General features: G+C 43.6%; 1 protein-coding gene and 1 non-coding gene across 2 annotated transcripts in view; one reads left to right on the top strand and one right to left on the bottom strand.

Moving 5' to 3' along the window:
- The window catches only part of LOC132825272 (apolipophorins-like), a 109,272-nt gene that overhangs the window by 65,713 nt on the left and 25,166 nt on the right, over window positions 1-18,393 (bottom strand). The window contains exons 11-14 of the mRNA XM_060840379.1: window positions 18,199-18,363; window positions 17,524-17,689; window positions 11,902-12,101; window positions 4,562-4,654 (exon numbers count right to left, since the gene is read on the bottom strand). Coding sequence (XP_060696362.1) covers window positions 4,562-4,654; window positions 11,902-12,101; window positions 17,524-17,689; window positions 18,199-18,363 — 624 coding nt within the window. The remainder of the gene's footprint in view (window positions 1-4,561; window positions 4,655-11,901; window positions 12,102-17,523; window positions 17,690-18,198; window positions 18,364-18,393) is intronic.
- LOC132825615 (U6 spliceosomal RNA) lies at window positions 7,071-7,174 on the top strand. Its single transcript, XR_009645798.1, has one exon. It is a non-coding gene; the product is annotated as a U6 spliceosomal RNA (small nuclear RNA).

The following is an 18,393-nucleotide window of genomic DNA, read 5'->3' as shown; positions in this document are numbered from 1 at the left end:
AAGAGCTGACGTTTCAAGTCTAACTGACCCTCTGTCAAAGCTTTTATCGAAATATATTACATCTATTAGCTCATCTTAATCAATCCTGCTTGCTACCTCACAGAACCACAGAAATGTCATGGCACCAGCGAAGGGCACTTGGACAATCATTTTGAAATGATCATCATTACTTGGTGCCAATCCCCTAGTCTCCCTCTAGTTCCTTGCAGATTGCTCCTATCCAAATAATTGTCTGATGCTATCCTGAATGCTTCAATTGGTCCTGTCTCTACCACATTTCCAAGCATTACATTGCATACCCTATCTACTTGCTGTGTGAAAATGTTGTTTCATCACATTACATTTTCTCCTTTTGCAATTTAATTTAAATCGATCCCTCTCTTAACATGAGGGAACAGCACCTCCCTACCTACTCTATCCAGCAGATCATGATCGCCTCTCAGCTACCCTCTCTTCAGGCAGAACAGTCTTAACTTCTTCAATTTATCCTGATAACTCAAGTTTCTCATCCCTGGAACCATTTTTATAACTCACTTCTGCACTCTGACCAATGTGTTCACATGTTTCCTCTATTGTGGTAGCCAGAATTGTACATTCTACTACAGCTGACATGTGTCTTGTTCAAGTTCAACATGACCCCCATGTTCTTGTACTCTATGTCCCTATTAATAAAGCCTAGGATGTTGTATTTACTGCTTGCTCCAACTGTTCTGCCATCTTCAACAATCTGTACACATGCACACTCACGTCCTCTGCTCCTGCACCCCTTTTAGAATTGTTTCTTCTATTTTATATTGCCTTTCAGTGTTCTTTGGGTCAAAGTGCATCACCTGACACATCTCTACACTGAATCACATCTGCCCACTCCACCAAATCATGTGTCTAATCCTCACTGTCTAATTTTCCAGGTTTTAAAGGGGTTGACACTGCAAAAAAAAGGTCCTTTGGCCCATCAAGTCTACACTGGTCAAAACTAACCAAACTATTCTGATCACGTCACCTGCAAACTCTGAAATTGCCCCCACAGACCAAGATCCAGGATATTAATTTACATCAGGATAAGTAAGGACCCTAATACTGACCTCTGAGGAAATCCACTGCTAACCTTCATCCAGCTTGAAGAATATCCATTCACCATTATTCCCTGCTTCCTATCACTCAGCCAATTTTGTATCCACATTCTCCTGTCCCATTTATTCCATGGTCTATAACTTTCTTCACAGGTCTGTTTTATGGTACTGCGTCAAGTGCCTTCTGCACACCACATCGACGGTGTTCCCCTTATCTAGCCTTTCAGTTACTTCTCAAAAATGTTAGTCTAGCATGATCTCCCCTTCTAATCTTCTTAGTCAATCCACTTCTTTCCATGTCACCTCCACAAAGAGCTCCTACATATCTGGCAGGCAATGATTTCCCCTTCATTGCATCATTCTGACTCAGCTTGTGTTTCTAAATGCTCTGCAACTATGTCCTTTATAATAAACACTTACATTTTCCCAATGATATGAAGCTAACTGGCTTATAGTTACCTGTTTTACAAGGCAAGATGATAATGGAAGGGAGAATGAGGTGGATGAGTCATGGGGATATGATGGTATGTGACAAGGCATGGAGGGAACATAGGGGACACGAAAGGGCATAGAGGGACATGAGATTATGAGGTGCCATAGAAAGGTTGAAGAGAATATGAGGTGGTATTGGCCTGTCCTTTTGAAATTAGTTGGCAATAGTCCCCTGACTCTTGAGCATGTTTTCCCTGAAGTTTCTGAATTGATTTTGACCTAGCGGTCTTTCCACAGCCTTCAGGAAACCACCCATCTACATGAAAATATCATGAGACGTGACATTTGAATTTCCAGTTGAGATTTGAACTCGACATCATCCTAAGGGAAACATCACATTTTTCCCAGCGAAAATATCAAGTGTCAGGAAGCATTAGGGAAATTCCAAATGTCTGCCTCACATTTATCTCCTTTTGGCCTCCCATCTGAAAAGATGAAAATTCACCCCCAATATTGGAGAATTACCAAACTCTATAATTAAGAATAGAATGTCTAAACACCTTGAACATTTTCAGATGATCAGAGACAGCCAACATTGATTTGTGAAGATTAGGTCATTCCTGATGAACCTGACTAAATTTCTTTACAAGGGTGAGATTAGATTACTGCTGAAAATGTGTTGCTGGAAAAGCGCAGCAGGTCAGGCAACACCCAAGGAACAGGAGATTCGACGTTTCGGGCATAAGCCCTTCTTCAGGAATGAGGAAAGTGTGTCCAGCAGGCTAAGATAAAAGGTAGGGAGGAGGGACTTGGGGGAGGGGCGATGGAGATGCGATAGGTGGAAGGAGGTCAAGGTGAGGGTGATAGGCCGGAGTGAGGTGGGGGCGGAGAGGTCAGGAAGAAGATTACAGGTTAGGAAGGCGGTGCTGAGTTCGAGGGATTTGACTGAGACAAGGTGGGGGGGAGGGGAAATGAGGAAACTGGAGCTGTGCAGAGGAGATGACCTGGTGTGTGCAGTGAGAGAGGGACTCACTGAAATCCTTGTAGAGGGAGGAAGAGAGCTTCTTCAAGGAAGGCATCCTTGCAAGAGGATTCGCAGTAGGTTAAAATCTTCGAGGAGAAAGTGAGGTCTGCAGATGCTGGAGATCAGAGCTGAAAATGTGTTGCTGGAAAAGCGCACCAGGTCAGGCAGCATCCTGATTAGATTACTCACAGTGTGGAAACAGGCCCTTCAGCCCAACAAGTCCACCCCAACCCGCCAAAAGAGCAACCCACCCAGACCCATTCCCCTACATTTACCCCTTCACCTAACACTACGGGCAATTTTGCATGGCCAATTCACCTAACCTGCTCATTTTGAGTAAAGTAGTGAAGATGGGAATATTTATGGATGTAACTTATATGGGCTTCCAGAAGACATTCAATAAAGTCCACCACCAGAAACTAGATAAGGTTAATGGTAGCTGTTGTTTTCCCGAGGATGGGGGAGTTTAAGTCGAGGGGACACATTTTTAAAGTGAGAAAAGAGAAATTTAAAAAAGGCATGAGGAGAAAACCTTTTATACAGAGGGTGGTTTGTGTGTGGAATGAACTTTCTGAGGAAGTGGTGGATGTGGGCACAGTTACATTGTTTAAAAGACATTTGGATAAGTACATGAATAGGAAAGGTTTGCAGGGACTGGCGAGGAGCGGACAGGTGGGACTAGGTTAGTTTGGGATTATGTTGGGCATGGACTGGTTGGACTGAAGGGTCCATTTCTGTGCTGTATGTCTCTATGACTCTGTAGAAGGTGAGGAGGGGAAATGCTTGCTTGAAAACTGGCTGGCAGCAGGAGATACAGAATTGTGACAATGGGCACAGACACTAATTGGCAGAACGCAACTAGTGATGACACTCTCTGTTGCAGTTTTTCCATGCAATATGGCTTAAATGATGGAATTGAGAGCACTGTTCCAAGTTGTTATTGATTCAAGGATGGGCAGCAGTTAGATGGAAGTATGGGATTACAAAGATAAATTGATAGAATTAGAGGAAGGGCAAAAAAGTCTAACTGGGTGCTTTGTAATTGACGAGAAGTTGGAAACAGGGAGTTCCAGATCCATCGATCAATAAAATATCATGGGTAGGCACAGAAAATACTCAACAAGATTTGCTGAATGTTGGCTTTATCAATTAGTCAAAGGGATTGTAGGAATGCCCAAGTTTGAGGAAACCCTGGTTGGATCATATCTGGAAAACTGTGAGCAGCTCTGGATATCACACCAAAGGAAAGATACAGTGGCCTTGGCAGAGGTTGATCAGAATGATGAGCTAGAGTCCAAGAGTCAAATGATGAGGCAGATTACACAAGTTGTATCCCCTGGTATGTAAAAATGTTAAGAATGAGTTATTTGAAGATTTCAAGATACTGAGAGGAATTGTTGCACAAGATTACTGGAAACTATTTATGCTAGTTGGGGAGTCTATGACCAGGTCTCATAGCTTAGGGTGTAAAGTCAGATCGTTCCACAATGAACTTCGGAAACACTTGTACATATAAAGGGTGGTAGAAGATTGGAAATCTCTTCCATAAATGGCAATAGTAAGCTTTAAATCTGAGACTGATAGATAATAGATTAGATTATAATACTACCTGTACTACATGATGTGTAGTCCAAAGATGTGCAGTTTAGGTGGATTGGCCATACTAAATTGCCCTGTAGTGCCCCAGAGATGTGCAAACTAGGTGGGTTAACCATGGGAAATGCAGGGCTACAAGGATAGGGTGGGATGCTCTTCAGAGGATCGGTAAGGATTCAATGGGCCGATTGGCCTGCTTCCACATTGCAGGGATGCAATGATTCTACATACTATATTGATTATTATCCAAAACTCTGAAAGGATACGAGACCATGTGGATAGTTGATGAAGTGACGTCACAGATGATTTATGACTTCCTTGAACATTAATTTGAACAAGCTCAAGCAGCATTTTCTCTGTCTTTACGTGTTTACATTATAATCTTTCACAAGACTAATGACAGAAAACTGCAAATTCTAGAACTCTGTGCGGTACTCACATTCTTCCTGAATTTCCAAATACGCAGGTCAAAATCTTTGAGCTTTTTCAGCAAGTGGTTCTTAAACTGCAAAACTATTTCTGAAAGCTTGGCCTAGAATAAAACGAAACAAGAAATTAGGATGGAATTCAATCTAAGATGGACTGAATAGAGGAACCTGAATTCAGCTACATGATAAGGGAGCAGTGCTTCCAAATAAACCTGTTGGACTATAACTTGGTGTTGGGAGATTTTTAACTCAGTATTGGAAGACACTTTTTGCCTACCGACTATGTTCCATTCACTGGAAAATTAACTCTCTGTACTATATTTAGTGATGAAATGTCAGAAACAATCATTGTAGGAAGTGCACAGAGCCACTGTTGATTCCTCCATTCAATGTGCTATCCTTGGTTCACTGGAATAATTCAGATGCATGCAATTATTAGTAACTATCCTGATTTTCTGTTTTTATCTAAGTCCATAAAGTAACCCTCCCAGCCTTTCTAGCTTTCAAGAATCACCAGTGCAGCTCAAATAATAGCATATATTAAAATGCTGTTGACAAGCAGGTTGCAAGACATCTTGGTGAATTGGTTGGCCCAACGTCAGTTTGAGGTGACACATTTTGATTAGTGTCTCACATGAGGAAAGACTGGGTGATTGAGAAGAGTAGATGAATTTGTGAGCTCAAATTCATAAATGGCTGTTTGAGTGGCAAGAGTTGTATGATACAAAAGTTAAAATGTAATGGAGAATGTGAGTGCAGGTTAGGTGGATTGCATTTGTGAAATTGCCCATAGCGTCTAGGGATGTGCAGTTTAGATGGATTAGACATGGGAAATGCAGGATTAAAGGGGTAGAGTGGGGAGTGGATCTGATGGGATGCTTTTTAGAGGATCGGTATGTACTTGATGGGCTGAATGGCCAGTTTTCACACTGTTGGGATGCTGTGATTCTATAAGTAAACTGAATGGAGTTGTAGAGGTTACAGTGCATATCACTAGGATGTATCCTGCTATGTGAAAATAATAATGCAAAATATGAAACGATTGGGCCATTTTTGTTGGAAAGGGTTTGGTTCAATAGACTGACAGTTTCATTATCGACAGGCTGACTATGAGGTCTAAGAGCTAACAGATTGAAAATTAAATAGGAGATTTAAGGCATAGAGCAGAAGAAACATTTTTTCCACAATGGACTGAGAGATTGTAGAACATCCTGCCAGGGTTGAAGACTGAAGTTAAGGCTAGAGGCCAGGTTTTCACTTCTGAGGCAGGTATGAGTCAGCACTCACAGAGAAACAGAGTTAACGCTGATCCGATGCAAATTCTGATGAAGATTCCTCAATCTGAAATGATAACTCAGATTCTCTCTCTGCACATGTTGTCGGGCCCTGTCGAGCACTTCCAGTAATTTCTGTTGGTCGGGAAAGTGACCAGTTTGCCAGTTTTTGGGGAAAAATTTGAGGGATAAAGCTTAGCCTCAGTAGGAGAAAAATTCTGTGTCAGATAAGGTCTTGGGAATTTTTACAGTTCCTATAACAAGGAGATGAAGCTTACATTTTAACATTGCTTTCAAAAGACAATGTCTCTCATAACGTAACCTCATCTTGGTTAGCACTGAAATACGGGCATCAACTCTGCGCTAATGCGGATTCCACAGACCTTTAAAGCAGCAGATGGGACGTGGATCCACAAATCACAGTCCCATTTCAGGCAACAGAACTGTTAATCTACCAAATTATTCCTATCCCCTGACCTTTATAAAATGAAAAGCAACTGTATGCAATTATGTTTAGCTGCTTTCCACAACCTATTATTATCACAATGGGAGGCAGCTGGATTGACAGCTCAAAGGGATTATTAAAGGATTAACTGATTTTGATGTGGGGTTATGAACACAAATGCTTGATTTTATCAGGGAGTAAGCACTTGATGTATTCAACTGCACTGAATAGAGTTTCATTTTAGATTAGATTAGATTACTTACAGTGTGGAAACAGGCCCTTCGGCCCAACAAGTCCACACTGACCACCCGAAGCGCAACCCACCCATACCCCTACATTTACCCCTTACCTAACACTACGGGCAATTTAGCATGGCCAATTCACCTGACCCGCACATCTTTGGACTGTGGGAGGAAACCGGAGCACCCGGAGGAAACCCACACTGACACGGGGAGAATGTGCAAACTCCACACAGTCAGTCGCCTGAGTCGGGAATTGAACCCAGGTCTCTGGCGCTGTGAGACAGCAGTGCTAACCACTGTGCCACCGTGCTGCCCATTTTGGAGACCATTTTCTCAATGAATGAACTGTAGTAGGCATTTGGAAACCTATCCATGGCTTCCGAGATCTTCCTTTGGTGGTTACTCAATGGGTTGGCAGGGAGGGTGCCAGACTGGGGTTGCATGAACTAGCATCAAGTTAGTGTGATAATCCCTACATGCCCCATGGGGAATCACGAAGCTCAAGGAGAATGAGTTTACTTGGTAACAAGCAATGGCCTGCCCAAACAAGCATGTACCTTTTCATTCAGCAGAACTTCTACAATAATTACAATGACACTGAGAAGATTAGCTTGGCCCTTGTGCATGGATGTCACATAAATTCATAAGCTATTCCATATTTGGGCCCTCTTGTGGTGTTGTGGTAGTGTCCCTACCCCTAGAACTGGAGGTCCAGGTTCTCAACAGGTTCTCTGTTCCAGAGGTGTGTAATATCATCTCTGAACAGGTTGATTGGAAAATAGGTTGAAGATAAAGCAGACCCTCCCCTCTAACTCCATTTTGATTCAACTCCTTCCCTCTCTCCCTACCCCTACTTCACCTTCGCCCTTAACGGGTTTGTCAACATCCAGAAGGGCACTTAGACACAACTGCAAAATTCTTTTCTCCCATCACCTAATCACTGTGGCATTTTCATTTTTATTTTTAACTACGACCACCACCTGGGTCCACTTCATGTATTTTTGTAATCAAGCTGTTCAACGATGTTATGACATACCTCTGGAGCAGGTGGGACATGTATGGGCCTCCTGGTCCGAAGTTAGGGACACTACCAATGCACTGCCAGATCCTGAGAGTCTTTTCTGTTATTTCTTCTTTTTACGTTTATATCCGGAAGTGTTAGCATTCACAACTAAACGGCTTCCCTACCATCAAAACACCATGACTTTTTTTTTGTTTTTAATCGGGAGTGGGAGCAGAATATTCTGAAAGGGGAGAGTGACCAACAGAAGGTCGTTGTACATGTTGGTGCAAAGTGCATAGGTGGAGAAAGGGTTAAGGTTCTGCAGAGGGAACATAGGAAACTATGCAGGAAATTAAACAGAAGGTCCCCAAGAGTAGTAATAACTGGATTATTCATGGTGCCGATGTGCTAGTGAGAGTAGGAATGGCAGGAGAGGGCAAATGAATATGCAACGAAGGAGCTGGTGTAAGGGACAAGGATGCATAATTTTGGATCAATGGAATCTCTTTTAGGGTAGAAGTGACCCGCATAAGAAGGACAAGTTGTACCTGAATTGGAAAAGATCCAATATTCTGGTGAGGAGATTTGCTAGAATTGCTTGGAAAGCTTTAAATTAGGAAGCGGGATGGGACCTAAAGCAATAGTGAGAGAAAAAAAGACAAGTCTGAGTCTGGTATAGTAGATAAAGGAAGCAAGTTAAATAGTCAAGGCAGAAAAGAGCACCACAGAGAACAAGGTAACACTGGTGCATTGAAATAAATGAAAGAGGCCTGACAGGCAGGGCAGATGAACTTAGGACATGGTTGGGAAAATGGGACTGGGATATTACAGAGAAGGGTGGTCCTGGCAGCAAAGTGTTCCAGGGCGATAGATGCAATAGGAAGTATAGAAAGTGGGACACAAGAGGAGGAGGAGAAGTAGTGGAGTTTTTGGTTAAGGATAATAATACGAGTATATGGAGGGTGGATATTCATGGCAGAACATCTAATTAAAATACATGGGTAAAACTGAGAAATAAGAAAGGGATGATCACCTTATTTGGATTGAACTATAGGCCTCCCTAGTCGGTGGGAAATTGAGAAGCAAATATGTAAGGAGATCTTACATCTGTAACAATAATATGGTTGTAATGGTAAGGGGTTTTAACTTTCCAAATAGACTGGGCCTGTCATAGTGTTAAGGGCTTGGTTGGGGAGGATTTTGTTAACTATGTACTAGACCATTTTCTTATTCTCTATGTGAATGTACTCATTAGAGGAGGAGCAAAACTTGATCTTCTCTTGGCAAACTAGTCAGGACAAATAACTAAGATGTCAGTGGGGCAAGTGTTCTTACTTCTACTTGTTTTAAAATAGCTATGGAAAAGGATAAATCTGATCTAAATGTTAAAGTTCAAAACTGGAGTAAGGCCAATTTTGATGGTATCAGGCAGAAGCTTTCAAAGGGTGACTGGGGGGGGGGGGGGTGCTGTTTGCAGGGTAAAGGATGGTTAGAAAATAGGAAGCCTTCAAAAATGAGTTTCAGATATCAGAGACACTATGTTCCTGTTAGTGCAAAGGGCAAGGCTTGTAGGTGTAAGGAATGCCGGATGACTAGAAAACTTGAGGCGCTGGTCAAGAAAAAGGAGTCATATGTCAGATATAGTCAGCTGGGATGCAGTGAATCCCTCGAGGAGTGTACATAAAAGAGAAATCAGGAGGACGAAAAGGCAACATGAGGTAGCTTAGGGTTAAGGAAAATCTAAAGAGATTCGAGAAATACATTAAAGGCAAAAGAGTAACTATGGAGAGAATAGGGCCCCTTAAAAATCATCGAGACCATTTATGTGTGGAACCACAGGAGATGGGTGAATACTACACAGATATTTTACATCAGTATTTAGTGTTGAGAAGGACATGGAAGCTAGGGAACTTAGGGAAAGAAAAAGTGATGTCTTGAAAAGTGTCCATTTTACAGAAAAGGAGATGCAGGAGGTCTTAAAATGCACAAAGGTGGATAATTCTCCAGAACCTGATTAGATAAATGCCAGAACTTTGTAGGAAGTTAGGGAAGACTTCTGGGCATCTTGCTGAAATATTTGTATCATCGACAGCCATGGGTGAGGTGCTGCAAGACTGAAGGTTGGCTAACGTGGTGCCATTATTTAAGAAAGGTGGTAAGGAAAAGCCAGGGAACTATAGACCAGTGAGCCTGACGTCAGTGTTGGCCAAGTTATTGGAAGGACAGGGTATGCATGGATTTGGAAATGCAAGGACTGATTAGGGATACTCAACATGGCTTTGTGCGTGGAAAATCATGTCTCACAAACTTGATTGAGTTTTTTGAAGAAGTAACAAGAGGATTGATGAGGGCAGGGTGGTAGATATGATCTATCTGGACTTCAGTAAGGCATTCGACAAGGTTCCTCATGGGAGACCGGTTAGCAAGGTTAGATCTCACAGAATACAGGGAGAACTAGCCATTTGAATACAGAACTGGCTCAAAGGTAGAAGACAGAGGGTGGTGGTGGAGGGTTGTTTTTTAGACTGGAGGCCTGTGACCAGTTGAGTGCCACAAGGATTGGTGCTGGGTCCACTACTTTTTGTCATTTATACAAATGATTTGAATGTAAGCATAAGAGGGATAGTTAGTAAGTTTGCAGATGACACCAAAATTGGAGGTATAGTGGACAGCGAAGAAGGTTACCTCAGTTTACAACAGGATCTTGATCAGATGGGCCAATGGGCTCAGAAGTGGCAGATGGAGTTTAATTCAGATAAATGCGAGGTACTGTACTTTTTTAAAAAGCAAATCTTAGCAGGACTTATACACTTAATGATAAGGTTCTAGGGAGTGTTGCTGAACAAAGAGACCTTGGAGTGCAGGTTCATAGCTCCTTGAAAGTGGAGTCACAGGTAGATTAGGGTAGTGAAGGCCGCGTTTGGCATGCTTTCTGTTATCGGTCAGAGTATTGAGTACAGGTTTGGGAGGTCATGTTGCAGCTGTACAGGACATTGGTTAGGCCACAGTTGGAATATTGCGTGCAATTCTGGTCTCCTTCCTATTGGAAAGATGTTGTGAAACTTGAAAGGGTTCAGAAAAGATTTACAAGGATGTTGCCAGGGTTGGAAGATTTGAGCGAGAAGGAGAGGCTGAACAGGCTGGGCTGTTTTCCCTGGAGCGTTGGAGGCTGAGGGGTGACGATATAGAGATTTACAAAATCATGAGGGGCTTGGATAGGATTAATAGACAAAGTCTTTTCCCTGGGGTGAGGGAGCCCAGAACTAGGGGGCTTAGGTTTAAAGTGAGGGGAGAAAGATATAAAAGAGACCGAAGGGTAACTTTTTCACGCTGTGGTATGTGTATGGAATGAGCTGCCAGATAATGTGGTGGAGGCTGGTACAATTACAACACTTAAAAGGCATTTGGATGGGTATATGAATAGGAAGGGTTTGGGGGGATATGGGCCGGGTGCTGGCAGGTGGGACTAGATTGGATTGATATCTGGTCGGCATTGACGGGTTGGACTGAAGGGTCTGTTTCCATGCTGTACATCTCCAGGACTCTAAGTAATCCACTGGACAGAATCATTGAGTCATATAGCACAGAAACAGATCCTTTGGTCCAACTCATCTGTGCTGACCAGATATCCCAATCTGACATAATCCTATTATCCAGCATTTCGCTCATATCCCTCTAAGCCCTTTCGATTCATATTCCCATCCAGATGTTCTAAATATTGCAATTTTACCCTCCTCCACCACCTCCTCTGGTAACTCATTCCATACATGCACCACCCTCTGTGTGAGAAAGTTGCTCCTTGGGTCCGTTTTACATCTTTCCTCTCTCATCTTAAACCTATGCCCTCTAGTTCTGGACTCCCCTATCCTTGGAAAAAGACCTTGGCTATTTACCCTATCCATGCCCCTCACGGTTTTACAAACCTCTGTAAGGACACCCTTCAGCCTTCAACACTGAGGGTGTGTGTGTGTGTGTGTGTGTGTGTGTGTGTGTGTGTGTGTGTGTGTGTGTGTGTGTGACCCTAGCCTACCCACTCTCTCCCTATAGCTCAAACCCTCCAACCCGAAATCTTTTTCGCACCCCTTTATAGTTTACCAAATCTTTCCTATAGAAGGGGTCTGTTTTTATTTGGAGAAACTAACTTTTCATCAGCTTCCTCTTGCTCAACAGAACAGAGTCAAATACCCTTTATTGTCATGATATCCTCCTCCTATTCCCTGCACTCTCACACAACAATGGGAGCCCTCCCATCTCTGCGCCATTGCTGAACAACCCCCATAGCATATCTCTCTCTTTCTCTCTCTCTCGAGAATCACACTTGACCTGAGGCACTAAAATGGGGTCATAAGCAAGCAATTATACATTGATTATCAATGGATGAAACTACCTCAGTCCTGGTAATGAGGTGGCCACAGCCTTGTGTCGTTATTGTCAGGACACTCTGCATACTCCTATTGACAACAGCAACCGCAACATGGCCCAGTTCGCCCTGCTTCGTCTCATTCAGCGTCTGATACAGTTCTGCTTTGGCATTGCCTCTTCCACTGGAGCAAAGAGCCAATGCTACTCCTTCCTCATCTGGTCCACCTTCGGGACAGACAATTTGTCATGGTTATTGCTATCAAACAATAATTTCTGCAGGAAGTGGAAAGGTTTCAAAAATTCAACAAGCTGCTGAAAAAATTCGCAGAACAAATACAACCAGTTTCTTTTTAAATTATTCATTCTCGATACAGGCATGTTGCTAGCAAGCCCAGCATTTAGTGCCCGTCCCTAACTGCCCTTGGGGTTGGTGGTGGTGAGCAGCTTCTTGAACCAGCACAGTCCATGTTGAGTATGGCCACACTTCTTATTCAATTCTGCTGTTGTGGTTTAATATAACCAAGTGGCTCACTAGGCCATTTCAGAGGACCCTCATGGTAAGTACATTGCTGTTGGCCTGGAGTCACTCCTAGGCCAGACCATGTTACAGCAGCTAATTTCTTCCCCTTGAAGGACACTAATAAACCAAAGAGGTTTTTGAGACAATCTGATAGCTTCATCATTATTATTATTGAGATCTTTATTTCAGACATAATAGTGAATCAATGTTAAAATCCCCATTGCGGTCATGATACAAGGCACAGAATCTAAAATCCCAAAGTTCGGCATTGGCAACCCAGGGATGGTGAAATTGGAATTTTTTTAAAAATCTTGACACCGCGAGCTGGCCTAATGATGACTGTGAATCCATTGTCGATTGTCATTAGCAACGCATCTGGTCACTGATGTTCTTTAGGGAAGGAAACTGTCATCCTTACCTGGTCTGGCCTACATGTGATGCCAGACCCACAGCAATGCGGTCGATTCTTATCCGTCCTCTGAAATGGCTGAGCAAACCGATTAGTTTAAGGGCAATTAGGGAAGGGCAAAAAAATGCTGACCGGTCAGAAATACCCACAGCCCGTGGAAGAGTAACAAAGATAAAGACCTCCGCACAATATAAATCTAAGTTCTTCATTTCTAAGTTCATTTTATTACACTTTATGAAACGGTGAAAAGTAATATTTGTTCAGCTCTATGAATGATTGAACATAGCAGGTATAGTTAATAAATTTGCAGATGACACCAAAATTGGAGGTGTAGTGGACAGTGAAGGAGGTTACTTCAGATTACAATGGGATCTTGATCAAATGGGCCAATGGACTGAGGAGTGGCAGATGGAGTTTAATTTAGAGAAATACAAGGTGCTGCATTTTGGGCGGCACGGTGGCACAGTGGTTAGCACTGCTGCCTCACAGCGCCTGAGACCCAGGTTCAATTCCCGACTCGGGTGACTGACTGTGTGGAGTTTGCACGTTCTCCCCGTGTCTGCGTGGGTTTCCTCCGGGTGCTCCGGTTTCCTCCCACAGTCCAAAGATGTGTGGGTCAGGTGAATTGGCCATGTTAAATTGCCCATAGTGTTAGGTAATGGGCAAATGTAGGGGTACGGGTGGGTTGCGCTTCGGCGGGTCGGTGTGGACTTGTTGGGCCGAAGGGCCTGTTTCCACACTGTAAGTAATCTAATCAAATCTTAGCAGGACTGGTACACTTAATGGTAAGGTCCTAGGGAGTGTTGCTGAACAAAGAGACCTTGCAGTGCAGGTTCATAGCTCCTTGAAAATGGAGTCGCAGGTAGATAAGATAGTGAAGGTGGTGTTTGGTATGCTTTCCTTTATTGGTCAGAGTTTTGAGTATAGGAGTTGGGAGGTCATGTTGTGGCTGTACAGGACATTGGTTAGGCCACTGTTGGAATATTGCATGCAATTCTGGTCTCCTTCCAATTAGAAAGATGTTGTGAAACTTGAAAGGGTTCAGAAAAGATTTACAAGGATGTTGCCAGGGTTGGAGGATTTGAGGTATAGGGAGAGGTTGAATAGGCTGGGGCTGTTTTCGCTGGAGGATCATGAGGAACATGGATACAATAAATAGACAAAGTCTTTTCCCTGGGGCCGGGAAGTCCAAAACTAGAGGGCATAGAGTTAGAACAAACAGAGTTGTAGTCTCTGGTTTGTTACCCGTGCCACGTGATAGAGAGTCGAGGAATAGGGAGAGAGAGCAGTTAAATGCGTGGCTACAGGGATGGTGCAGGAGGGAGGGATTCCGGTTTCTGGACAACTGGGGTCCTTTCTGGGGAAGGTGGGACCTCTATAAAAAGGATGGGCTACACCTGAACCTGAGGGGCACCAGTATCCTTGGGGGGAGGTTTGCTAGTGCTCTTTGGGAGGGTTTAAACTAACTCCGCGGGGGCATGGGAACCAGGACTGTAGCTTTAGGGTACAGGACCTTGAGTGTAGGGAGGTTAGGAATAATGCAGCGATCTCTAAGAAGGGTGCCTGTAACCAGAAGGGTGGATTGAAGTGTGTATACTTCAATGCCAGAAGTATAAGGAATAAGGTAGGTGAACTTGCAGCGTGGGTTGGTACCTGGGACTTCGATGTTGTGGCCATTACAGAGACGTGGGTAGAACAAGGACAAGAATGGCTGTTGCACGTTCCAGGGTTCAAATGTTTTAGTAGGATCAGACATGGGGGTAAAAAAGGGGGAGGCGTGGCATTACTTGTCAAAGACAGTATCACAGCAGTGGAATGGACGATGGAAGAGGACTTGCCATCTGAGGTAGTTTGGGCTGAGGTTAGAAATAGGAAAGGTGAGGTCACCCTGTTAGGTGTTTTCTACAGGCCTCCTAATAGTCCTAGAGAAGTAGAGGATAATATTGCGAGGATGATTCAGGAAAAGAGTGAAGGTAGCAGGGTGGTTTTTATGGGGGACTTTAACTTCCCAGATATTGACTGGGAGAGCTATAGCTCGAGTTCATTAGATGGGTCGGTGTTTGTACAATGTGTGCAGGAGGGTTTCCTGACACAATATGTCGACAGGCCAACAAGAGGGGAGGCTATATTGGATTTGGTTCTAGGTAATGAACCAGGCCAGGTGTTAGACTTGGAGGTAGGTGAGCACTTCGGGGACAGTGACCACAACTCGGTGACTTTTACTTTAGTGATGGAGAGGGATAATCGTGCGCCGCAGGGCAAGAGCTATAGCTGGGGACAGGGAAATTATGATGCAGTGAGGCATGACTTAGGATGTGTGGATTGGAAAAACAGGCTTCAAGAGAAGAACACTAATGAGATGTGGGGATTGTTCAAGGAGCAGCTACTGCGTGTCCTCGATAGGTATGTACCAGTCAGGCATGGTGTAAAGGGCCTTGTGAGGCAGCCGTGGTTTAGTAAGGAATTGGAGTCCCTTGTGAAAGGGAAGAAGGCGGCATATGTAAAGATGAGGCGTGAAGGTTCAGTAGGGGCGATTGAGAGTTATAAGGTAGCCAGGAAGGAGCTAAAGAGGGAGCTAAGAGAAGCGAGAAGGGGACATGAAAAGTCTTTAGCTGGTAGGATTAGGGAAAACCCAAAGGCTTTCTATAGGTATGTCAAGAATAAAAGGATGACTAGGGTAGGTATCGGTCCAGTCAAGGATAGTAGTGGGAAGTTGTGTGTGGAGGCGGAGGAGATTGGAGAGACATTAAATCAGTACTTTTCATCAGTATTCACTCAGGAACAGGACACTGTTGCTGATGTGAATATGGAATCACAAATAATTAGAATGGATGCCCTGGAAATATGCAGGGAAGAGGTTTTGGGAATATTGGAAAGGATGAATATAGATAAGTCTCCTGGGCCTGATGGCATTTACCCCAGGATCCTATGGGAAGCTAGGGAGGAGATAGCAGAGCCATTGGCCTGGATTTTTATGTCGTCATTGTCAACGGGAATAGTACCAGAGGACTGGAGGATAGCGAATGTGGTCCCATTGTTCAAGAAAGGGAGTAGGGATAGCCCTAGTAACTATAGGCCAGTGAGTCTGACTTCAGTGGTGGGCAAAGTCTTAGAGAGAATGGTAAGGGATAAGATTTATGAACATCTGGGTAGGAATAACGTGATCAGGGATAGCCAGCATGGTTTTGTGAAGGGCAGGTCGTGCCTCACAAACCTTATTGAGTTCTTTGAGAAGGTGACTAAGGAAGTGGACGAGGGTAAAGCAGTAGATGTGTGTATATGGATTTTAGTAAGGCGTTCGATAAGGTTCCCCATGGTAGGCTAATGCTAAAACTTCGGAGGTATGGCATTGAGGATACATTAGAGGTTTGGATTAGGAATTGGCTGGCTGGAAGGAGACAGAGGGTAGTAGTTGATGGATTATGTTCATCTTGGAGCGCAGTTACTAGCGGTGTACCACAAGGATCTGTTTTGGGACCATTGCTTTTTGTTATCTTTATAAATGATCTAGAGGAAGGACTTGAAAGCTGGGTAAGCAAGTTTGCGGATGACACAAAAGTCGGTGGAGTTGTGGATAGTGAGGAAGGAAGTGGTAGGTTACAGCGGGATATAGATAAGTTGCAGAGCTGGGCGGAAATGTGGCAAATGGAATTCAATGTAGCTAAGTGCGAAGTCGTTCACTTTGGTAGGAATAACAAGATGATGGATTACTGGGCTAATGGTAGGCTACTTGGTAGTGTGGATGAGCAGAGGGATCTTGGTGTCCATGTACACAGATCTCTGAAAGTTGCCACCCAGGTAAATAGTGCTGTGAGGAAGGCATATGGTGTACTGGGCTTTATTGGTAGAGGAATTGAGTTCCGGAGTCCTGAGGTCATGTTGCAGTTGTATAAGACTCTGGTGAGGCCTCATCTGGAGTATTGTGTGCAGTTTTGGTCGCCATACTATAGGAAGGATGTGGAAGCTTTAGAACGAGTGCAGAGGAGGTTTACCAGGATGTTGCCTGGAATGGTAGGAAAATCTTATGAGGAAAGGCTGAGGCACTTGGGGCTGTTCTCATTGGAGAAGAGAAGGTTTAGGGGAGATCTGATAGAAGTGTATAAGATGATTAGGGGTTTAGATAGGGTAGATACTAAGAACCTTTTACCGCTAATGGAGTCAGGTGTTACTAGGGGACATAGCTTTAAATTAAGGGGTGGTAGGTATAGGACAGATGTTAGGGGTAGATTCTTCACACAGCGGGTTGTGAGTTCATGGAATGCCCTGCCCGTATCAGTGGTGAACTCTCCTTCTTTATGGTCATTTAAGCGGGCATTGGATAGGCATTTGGAAGTTATATGGCTAGTATAGGTTAGGTAGGATTCGGTCGGCGCAACATTGAGGGCCGAAGGGCCTGTACTGCGCTGTATCCTTCTATGTTCTATAGGTTTAGAGTGAGAGGGGAAAGATATAAAGGGACCTAGGGGCAACCTTTTCACACAGAGGGTGATACGTGTATGGAATGAGCTGCTCGAGGAAGTGGTAGAGGCTGGTGCAATTGCACATTTAAAAGGCATCTGGATGGGTATATGAATAACAAGGGTTTGGAGGGATATGGGCTGGGTGCTGGCAGGTGGGACTAGATTGGGTTGGGATATCTGTTCGGCATGGATGGGTTGGAACGAAGGGTCTGTTCCAATGCTGTACATCTCTATGACTCTATACTTGATTTTCCTTACCAGAAGTATATCCAGTGTAGTAATGCTGACATCCTCTCTCACGTGTGCTGGCGACTTTAATTTTCTCTTTGTTTTCAATTTTTGCCTCCAGAACCACTCTTTTCTTGATGGCTGAGGCAGTGTACGTCCCGAGCAGGCCTAGGTGACTGACATCTGAAGCTCTCCACTGTATAAGAAGCAAAGCATTTACCAAATGTTTGTATTTTGACCCAGGGATCAAAAGTGCGTCTCAAATCAAATGGCTCAGCTTACTAACATACTTTAATTCAATGCCAAAAAGTCACAGGACACCAGGTTATAATCTACCAGGTTAATTGGAAATCACAAGCTTTCAGAGCACTGCTCCTTTGGGAAGTGATGTCACTCCACCTGACGAAGGAGCAGCGCTTCAAAAGCTTGTGATTTCAAATAAACGTGTTGGACTTTAATCTGGTGTTGTGTCACTTCTGAATCTGTCCATTCCAAACCAATACCAGCACCTCCACATCATTAATTTAGTGCCACATTGGGGTTAGACCTTGAAAATACCAAGTCATTCCATTATTATTTTAATTAATATTTTGGTTTGTCAGGCATTAGCCATTGATAAAATAGAAGTGGCTAACACATGATTAGTGCCAAAAATATTCCAGTGTTCCACGTTCTACAGATACATGTCACAGTGAATTGAAGTACCTCCATGTCCAGAGAGTAGTTCTTTACATTTGCCTGTCCACTGTCTCTCAGAAACATTGCCAGCATCATGTCATGTTTCTCATTACTGGAAAGACTGACTCGAGTTTGGGATGACAGAATAACTTCTCCTTTATTCCGCTGGTGCTTTCCTGACAGCTTGATAGACTGAAAACAAAGATGAAGCTTTTCATTACA

Source organism: Hemiscyllium ocellatum, chromosome 20, assembly GCF_020745735.1.
Source record: "Hemiscyllium ocellatum isolate sHemOce1 chromosome 20, sHemOce1.pat.X.cur, whole genome shotgun sequence".
NCBI lineage: Eukaryota > Metazoa > Chordata > Chondrichthyes > Orectolobiformes > Hemiscylliidae > Hemiscyllium > Hemiscyllium ocellatum.
The sequence above is the reverse complement of the archived record's forward strand: the minus strand, read 5'-3'. Positions and strand labels throughout refer to the sequence as shown.